Below are 9,743 nucleotides of genomic sequence, written 5' to 3'. Positions count from 1 at the left end.
TAGATGTTGGGAACTTCAGACTGATCACAAAGCTAAGCATTAGTGTAGAGGCTAAACATGTAGATGTAGAATTGGATAAAAGAACTTGAGAGAAGAAAATCCCTTTCATTTTAAGGATCAGGATAAAGGACCAGCCATGTGATCAGGGCAGAAAAGAATTGGCATTGGTACAAAATTATCTGAGGAGTGGATAGAGAACACGGAAAAGGGGGAATGTTTGAAGAAATGCTATTGTTATAAGTGAAGGAATGACAGTCTTACCTTATAACTCCATCTCTGGAACCAGTAGCCTGTGTGGATTTAGTCACATTAGCTACTCCATTACCTATAATATGGAACTAGTAATGGCTATTTTATTACGGCATAGTAAGAATTAAGTGATATGATGTCTAGAAAAGGAATGGTACATTTGATAGGCACAGTAAATTATCATTGTTGTTATCACTATAGATTACATGATCTTGGAGTGACCAAAAGCTGCCATGAAGAATGAAGATCGCAAGTGCAAGGTATAAAAACTAGGTGAATGTTCAACAAGGTAAAAATGTAGAGGAGTAGCCTCATGTGGTCCTTGGTCATCTACCCAGAGGGATGGATTGTGGGCACAGATCTAGGTGATGCTTGAAGCTATATAGTTCTACAATGGTTTTAAGATAAACATGTAACTCAACAATAATGGAAGCACAGGTCAATACTAGAAATTTTGTGACTGAGACTCAACCTTTTGTGACTGTGACCACAGGTATCCATAAATCTGTTGTTATAAGTGAGAAAATTAATAGGTTTCATAAGAAAGTGTACAGATAGCTAATTCTATGTAACGTCACATTCCATCCTTGTTCATTTCCTTCCTCTCTGCCCCAATTATTACCAATCAAAATCCAACTCTATCATTTACTCACACTTCTTCAATCTATACATTTACAGTTTTGGTTTTCTTTCCCAGTAGTTATCTACCTTTCAAAACTCTGCAATTATTTATGCAGTCCAAACCGTGTCTTCCAAGTGAAGGCTTTCTGAGCTCCCCAGACAAGAACAATCAACCGTTACCTTGGACTCTCACTGTATTTGGTAATTTAATATGATCTATTCTTATTGCAGATGGATCTTTCTTCCTCTAGTCCCTTTGCTAAGTAACTGCAATGTTTGCTGGTTCTCAACTGCTTCCAATTACAGAGCTAAATACAAAGCAGGATAAAGTAAGAGGTGGGTTCAATAGTTGGAAAATATCTTGTTTCATTTATTTCCATGCTGGCATTGGATTCATGGTGTCTCTGCCTTATTTGCTAAGTGTTATGGTTACAGGTATGTATAGCTATTCTTGTTACAAATTGACAACTTAAGATAGGAAAGACTTGGACATTTCTGGAAAAGTAGTAGTCATAGAAAAGGAGCAGTAGAAGAAAAGGAAACCAAGTGGAGTTAGTTGATATCCTGTGTCCTAAAGCAGACACAGAAACGTGGTCAGTAAAGAACAGGATGATTACTTTTAGGAAGGCACAATTGATCCAAGTGTGCAGGAAAAGATTTTTTTTTGAAGTCTTACATATGCTAGGCAAATGCTCAGTAAGCCACATGCCTAAGTCCATGAATTAACTATCTCAACTGTTCAAAAACATCCCTAAAGTTGTTCGGTAAATAGCAAATGTATACCACCCATTAGAAGGAACACAGTGATCTGCTCATGGCCAGGTCTCTCACACTTTACTGCTATGACTTCATTTCTTCCTCTATTCACTCTGTTCTTTCCCACCATACTAGATTCCTTGACATCCTTCATTCTCTCTGAGGTTTTCAAAATGACATTTTCTGTCTAAAATCCTCTTCCTTCGGGATGCCAGATACCCAATACTTTCCTGTTTTTCATAAGTGTTTAATGATATCTGTCCTTACCATTATGATTAAAATAACTTATTGGCATTGGCTGCACTCCTCTTCTAGTTTTGTTAAGTTTATCCTAAGAACTTTTCCATTTCTACATTTTTATACTTGATGTATTCACTCTTTATTGCCTGTTTATTTTCCTTACAATGCAATCACCAAAGGGTACTTTACCTGATTTCTCTACCTTGCTAACTGAGCCACTTAAATGTCTAAGACAGTGCTTGCCCCATAGTAGGTTCTCAGTAAACACTGGTAAACTAATGAATTTAATATATAAAAGAGGTGGGATAGATGATTAGTTTCCTAAAATGTACTGTAGATTAGCTATAAAGACGCATCATCTTTTTGTTTGTTTGTTTGTTTGCTTGTTTTCTTTTGAGAAGGGTTTTATTTTTGTATAGCCATGGCTGTTTGGACCTCACCATGTATAGATCAGCCTGGATTCAAACTTGCAGTAATTCTGTATCAATCTCTCTATTAGTGTGTGGTTTAAACTTCAATAAATTATCATAGTGCCATTTATTCACTTGTATACTTTTTTTTTTCTTATCTGGGCTCAGCTATCCAGGTTCAAATAATAAAATCCTGTTTATTAGATAGAATGTTGGATCCCTTCTACAGTGAGCTACCTGGCTATAATATTTGTTGTTTAGCTCCTTTCAAGTTCTTAGACAGAGGAATCTGACTCCTTTTCCATCTTTATATTTTCTCTTCTCTTTCTTTTCTTTTTCTCTTCTCTTCTCTTCTCTTCTCTTCTCTTCTCTTCTCTTCTCTTCTCTTCTCTTCTCTCCTCTTCTCTTCCCTTCTTTTCTTTCTTTTTTTTCCTTTTTATGAGACTAGGTCTCATTATTTAGCACTGGCATGCCTAGAACTCACTATGTAGACTGCTGGCTTCAAATTCAAAGAGATCTGTCTGCATCTGCTTCCTGAGCAGAGATTAAAGGTGTGTACTACCGACATCCAATGACTGCTTTATATTTTTAATATCCAATGGAGGACAGGCCTTTAAATAAAAAGTTGATAGTTTCTCTTTACCACTAATTATGCTCTCTAGCCCCTTTCTACTATAGAGTGAATTGGCTTAGACACTTGAGGTTTACAAATCCATAAAGCAATAAGTCATGAATTAGAGTTTACTTTCCACCTATATGTTACACTGGTGAATGCTTTCCTCATTGCTTTGATGGACTGTAGCCATTGGGTCTGCTTTCTCTGTAGACTCCTGTCATGTGTATATAATGTGTTTCAAGTACATTAAAATCAGACATGGTAAGGGCACCAAGCTGCAAACATTCCTTTACTACCTTACTTGGTAATGGTTCAGAACTAAGTTATGTGCTTCTCCCTCTTTTACACACCTTGGGTAAAAAATTCTCCTGAGAGATGTCATTAAAATTAATTAAAGAATAATTCTTTTGGTGGAGAAAGAAGTCAAATTTGAGTTCTACTTCACTATAGCCATTATCCCAATATATAATAACCAACTAATTTATGGTCACTTAAAAATGATGAAAATGAGAAATAATCAGTGGATATTTAGAATATTTTACATATTATTTCCCATTTCCTGAGTTCTGTATTTTCTTTTGAGTAAATTTCTGCTTCCAGAAAATATTTTTAACTTTAGTTAATTTTACTTCTAATTTGACGCCAACTTCTATCTCTGTTCAAATTGTAATTGTGTCCTCAGCCCACATTGTCCCCTGGAGAGCTAGGGCCTTTCTGAATTCACCTCTTGAATCTACTCTACTCAAATAAGCTTCTCAATGCAACCTGTGTTCAACTTGTATCTAAAGTAGTAATATTTACAGTTCAGAATTGGAATTAATCAAGTGATACTTGTTTCAATATTGACATTTAACCTTATGTTTTCAGAAAGCATAAATTATGTTTGTAAATTAACTTAAAATTAAATAACGTGTGGTATGGTATAAGTGCACATTTGTTTGTAAGTATATTCATACTTTATAATCCCCCTTTATCAACCATTTTGATCCTCATGATTATAGCTATTTATGGTCAACTATAATCTAAAGCATTAAATGGAAAGTTACAGCAATGAATTATCTTCAGGTTTAAATTGTATATTTTAAACAGCGAAGTCCCATGTCATTCCCCTCTCACAAGAAGAATTCTTGTGTTCAACATAGTCACCCTATTCTGCATCACTCACTCCTAGTCTACTCATTGCCCCTCCTGTGGCAGTGCTTATGTTTAAGTGACCATTGTTTTATGTCACAATGTCTCAAAGGTGTAAAACTAATGATGCTGGCAAGTGAAAAGGTAAATTTTCCTGACACAAGAAGGAAAAAACTATATGCTAAGACCTATCTTATAGTAAGAAATTTTGGGAAAGAAACTAAAAGATAAAGATATCATCTGCATATATCTTTTAAAACTGTACTTTTCTTATTGTTCTAGTTTATTATAAACCATGATTATTTATATTTTACTGTGTCTAAAGTATAAATTTGAATATATTATATAAATTATAAAATGTGTGGTGTACGTGTGTGTGTGTGTGTGTGTGTACACATGTGTATAAGAACAGAGTATATAGAGGGCTGCTAGCAAAAGTTTTGGGCATCTACTACATACCATATCCACATTCATGTACTATTCTCTATATAAGTATACATTATGATTATTATTTGCATTAATATATGACATCTGAAAGGTATAACATTTTCTTTTCTTTTTATTTATTTCTTTTTAAATTTATTCTTATCTCATACATTACATTCCTACAGTAGTTTCTTCTTCCTTCTCTCCTCAAAATCCAGTCCCCCAAACAAACACATACACACCTCCCCTCTCCCCCAGAGTCACTCTTTCACCATTTCTCTTTAGAAAAAAGCAGGTCTCCCAGGGATATCAACCAATATGGCCTAGCAAGTTACAATAAGACTAGGACAAAATGGAGGAGCTAGAGAAAGTACCCAAGGAGTTGAAGGGGTCTGCAACCCTATAGGTGGAACAACAATATGAACTAACCAGTACCCCAGAGCTTGTGTCTCTAGCTGCATATGTGGCAGAAGATGGCCTATTTGGCCATCATTGGGAAGAGAGTCCCCTTGGTCTTGCAAACTTTATATGACCCAGTACAGGGGAATGCCAGGGCCAAGAAGTGAGAGTGGGTGGGTAGGGGATCAGGGGCGGCTGGGGGGAGGGTATAGGGAACTTTCAGGATAGCATTTGAAATGTAAATAAAGAAAATATCTTATAAAAATATTAAAAACTAAAAAAAAGACTAGGACAAACCCTTATATCAAAGCAAGACAAGTCAACCCAGTAGGAAGAAAAACATTTTAACAGCAGGCAAATTAAAGGCACTGCTCTAAACATAGGAAGAGAAGCATTAATATAGTCTTCAAAATATGTACAGCAATCTAGAATCACCAGTTGTCCTGACCAGGGGGGAGGGTGGTTAATCTAGTAGTTGTTCTTTTATTTTATCCCGATTTTGAACTTGCCACATTCCAGATGGACCATCCTAGAAACTTTTCCCTGTCACATAATTTCCTGTCTCATAGTTTCTTCTGAAACAGAAGAATGCACTGACTGGAAAGTGCTCACCCCAACTACCATGTGTAGATCCACTCCCAACTCAGATCCAAAGACCTAAACCTTAGAGATGGCCTCATAATGTGGTTTCAACATTCTTGGCTGTGTTCTTTGTTTTAGGTCTCTATTTTTCTGGACTCATCTTATGGCCTCTCTTATTTCCCACATCAGCCTCATGGTAGATGAGGAATCAAGAGTAAGATTTTAATAATAATAAAACCAATCTTCAGCCTAATGGCCCCCTGATACTCTCGTGGATCTTCCTCTTCAATTTTCTGATATTAGCATTCAATCTTTTGTCATTTGGTGATCCAACTTTGTGGATGGAAAACATCACCAACATCAGTGAGTTCATCCTCATGGGCTTCCCTACTGCTCCATGGCTGCAAATTCTGCTTTTCTTCATCTTCTTCATAACTTATGTGTTTGTGCTTTTGGAAAATCTGGTCATCATTCTTACTGTATGGGTCACTGGGTCACTGCACAAGCCTATGTACTATTTTCTGAGTACTATGTCCTTTCTGGAGGCCTGGTATATATCTGTCACTGTCCCTAAGATGCTGGCTGGATTCCTATTTCGCCCCAATACCATTTCTTTCTTGGGATGTATGACTCAGCTCTACTTCTTCATGTCCCTTGCCTGTACTGAATGCGTACTTTTAGCTGCCATGGCCTATGATCGTTATGTAGCCATTTGTTGGCCTCTTCGCTATCCAGTCATGATGACCACAGGATTTTGTGTTCAACTGACCATTAGTTCCTGGGTGAGTGGCTTCACCATCTCCATGGCAAAGGTGTACTTTATCTCGCGAGTTGCCTTCTGTGGCAATAATGTCTTGAACCATTTTTTCTGTGATGTGTCACCCATCCTTAAGTTAGCCTGTATGAACTTATCTATGGCTGAGACAGTAGATTTTGCCCTTGCCATCGTCATCCTTATATTCCCACTCTCAGCTACTGTTCTTTCCTATGTCTTCATTGTCTCTACTGTCCTGCAAATACCATCAGCCACTGGGCAGCGGAAGGCCTTCTCCACCTGTGCTTCTCATCTTACAGTGGTAGTCATCTTCTACACAGCTGTGATCTTCATGTATGTCCGACCTCGGGCCATTGCTTCATTTAATTCTAACAAGCTGATCTCAGCCATCTATGCAGTCTTCACTCCCATGCTCAACCCTATCATCTACTGCCTGAGGAACAAGGAAGTCAAAGATGCCATCAGAAAAACCATAGCAGGTGGTAGAGCACTGGCTTTGGGAGAGCCTATTTCCTAAAGTGACTTAGACAATCATCATTTGACTTAGCATCAAAAAGCACTTTCATTGGAAGAAATTCTGTGATTGTAAATGTACTGATTTAGTAGAACAATTTAAAGACATAGAATCAGAGATTATAGAGAATCCTTTTATTCTGTCAGATCTTAATGAAATAATTTTTGTAAAATAAATTTAGGTGAAACATATATTAGTAAAATAGTTATAAAGCAATTTTATTATCTATGAAATACTCTGACTAAATAATCAATTATCACTGAACTGTTTCTAGAGTTCTGTTGGTAAGGTCACTGAATTTTGAATGATTCTCTTTTAGAAGTCTTTTGATTCATCAGAAGTACACAAAGAGAGGTTTCTGTGAAAATTTTAATAGGTAGGGATTATTGTTGCAGAATTTTCCCCATCTAATTACATTAGTTTAGAGGAGGCCTATGACTGGACAGAGAAAAGGGAGGTGGAGCTAAGAGTTGCAGAGACAGATTGCATATCAGGGGAGAAGAAGGAAAGGTAAATGGAGGCAGACGTGAACAAGCATGTCTTTAGCCAGTCACAGGTAGTTATGATATAAGGTTAGAATAATTGGGATAATTTTATCATTTTATCAATTTTAATAATTTTATCATTATCAATTGGTTCAGAAATTATTGTATTGGCATCTTGTAATTGTGATTTTTTTACATACATAAATGATTTTATTTACATACATAAATCTGATTGGTCAACTATAAGGTTTAAGAGTTTTAATTCTACCAAGTAATTGGGTGACCGTGGGGTACATGGGGCTTTGCGTGGTAGCAAGAGGAAATAGGAATGGGGGGAGGGAGCGCCGGATAGTTGGTGGGCAGAGAGACCTCCGAGTTGACATCACCCAGCAGAAGCCCTGTGGCCTGCTGGTGCTGCCACTAGAGCGGAACATGGTCCAGCCTTGCCAGGGAGTTGGCAAGTTGAGAGAAGCCGGAGCTCAGAGAGTTGGCTGATTTGTTTTTTAATATTTTCCGCAACAGATTATTATTCATTAATGTGGGTTGAAGACTGGCTTTTATAATCAAACATAGCTCATTTTAATTAGCTTTAAAATTTAGCAAAATGAGAGATAATTTCCTTCTGAGTGTAATAGGAATACTATGAAGCAGTACATATATTGCCTTTTCATGACAGAGGAAAATCACACACACACACACACACACACACACACACACACACACACACAATTTCTGCTGCTTTATTTTCCTCATTTTGTTGGAGCTTCACCACATAAAATTTGGGTGAAATAGTGGAAGGTCACACTGTAGAAAGTCGGAAATTGCTTTACTACTCATTACAGCAATTCATTTTAGGTAAAAAAACAACAAACAAACAAACAAACAAACATAAAAAACAATGTTGGCATTGACAAAAGGCTAAGCACTTTTGCTCAGGTACAACCTGTCCTGAATGTGAGGAATTTTGCAAGTTTTTCCAGAGCATTCAACTTTTATTTCTTTTATGTTTGATTTAAAAAGGTTGAAGTTGGATTCTACCAAGTAGTATATGCTTTAATGTAGTAATAAGAAAATAGAAGAGAAATTGGTTCTGTTTGACTCAGTAAGAATGCTGAATGAGAAAGTTCATGAAATGTGATCTACTCAGAGTTTAAAAATGACAGGTGTACTATATTCATACAACATGTTGGAACTACATTTTATATATTTTAATTAGGCCCCTTGCCTACTTATCTTTGACTTGCTTCTACTTTGTTTACCCGCCTTTACAAGCCCAACCTTTTTGTTTTAAGTGTCAGTGGTGAATGAATGAAGATTTTTTTTTTTTGCAATTATACAGCTGAAGAATCTATATTGACCATGGTAACTTCTCTCCTATTTATATGTATTTAGATTCTTCTGGTCTTTGTTGCTTGGTACCTACCATTCATGTTTGTTAATATTTTCTTTTTATATTTATTTGTCCCTAAGATAGGCATCGAGAAATTCATAATTGTTACAAATATAGAACAACTTCTTCACTACATAAAAACTTTGCCACATTTTATTTTTTTAAAGGCATATAAAACTATTTATTGACCACTGTTCACCATTATTTACAATAAAGTAAATATATAGTTGGATGACATTCTGATACTACAAAGTTACTTTCCTGGCTCATTTAACCAGAACCCAAATACTGAAAAGATTGATCCTACCAGTAAGGAATGAGTCAGGGTAAAGAAAAAGCATGCAGGTCATTAATTGATATCAAAAATTTTGCTCACTCACTTATATCAGCAGGTCTTAAATTGCCAACATCATGTAAAACCATGATTCTATTTCCACATCAAATGGATTCCATGAATCATAACCTTTTAGTTCAGATTTTAACTTTTTCCAAAGGAATAGTTCACAAAAGGAACCTTTACATGGACTGACTGACCTGGACCTGTCTCTATAGACCAGCTGGGCTCTTAAATCAGAGCTCCATCTGCCTCTAGAGTGCAGGAATTCCTCGGCCCAAGTCTTGTTATTAAATCACACTACTACTCTTTCTAATTCCATTATCTGAAGGGGGAGTTGATATGAACAACATTCTGTAAACAAACTACTGTGTTTATGTGATAATTCATCAATTCTGATGTGGTTGTTTTTAAACTATCCAATAAATAATAGAATCTGCTTAACTTGAAAGGTTATGGTTTCAGGAAAATGTTCACAATGAAGGAATCTCATCAACTTGTGTTTTCATCTTCAGTTCTTTTGAGTATTAAAAACAAGATAAGATCTTGGTTCCGGTATATTGCCGGGGAGAGGGCAGCCTGCAGAAGTGACACAGCTTCTGGTAAAGATCCCCATTCTGGCTCCAGTAATCTGATGCCTTTCCCACCTCCATATAAAACCAGAGACATTGAAATTGATAGAGGAGAAAGTGGGGAAAAGCCTCGAAGATATGAGCAGAGGGAAAACATTTCTCAACAGAACACCAATGGCTTGTGCTGTAAAATCAAGAATTGACAAATGGGACCTCATAAAATTGCAAAGCTTCTGTAAGGCA

The 9,743-nt window shown here is 36.4% G+C and overlaps 1 protein-coding gene across 1 annotated transcript; it reads left to right on the top strand.

The window, feature by feature from the left end:
- Nucleotides 1–5,771: 5,771 nt before the first annotated feature.
- On the top strand, nt 5,772–6,722 carry LOC110333081 (olfactory receptor 6). Its single transcript, XM_021214505.1, has one exon. The coding sequence runs from the start codon at nt 5,772–5,774 to the stop codon at nt 6,720–6,722; it is 951 nt and encodes a 316-aa protein (XP_021070164.1).
- The last annotated feature ends 3,021 nt before the right edge of the window (nt 6,723–9,743 follow it).

Source organism: Mus pahari, chromosome 1 (assembly GCF_900095145.1).
Source record: "Mus pahari chromosome 1, PAHARI_EIJ_v1.1, whole genome shotgun sequence".
Classification (NCBI taxonomy): domain Eukaryota; kingdom Metazoa; phylum Chordata; class Mammalia; order Rodentia; family Muridae; genus Mus; species Mus pahari.
Note: the sequence above shows the minus strand (reverse complement) of the source record. Positions and strands in the feature narration are given on the sequence as shown.

Coding starts and splice junctions, on each gene's coding strand:
- LOC110333081 (XM_021214505.1), top strand. CDS start 5,772: ATGGAAAACATCACCAACATCAGTGAGTTCATCCTCATGGGCTTCCCT.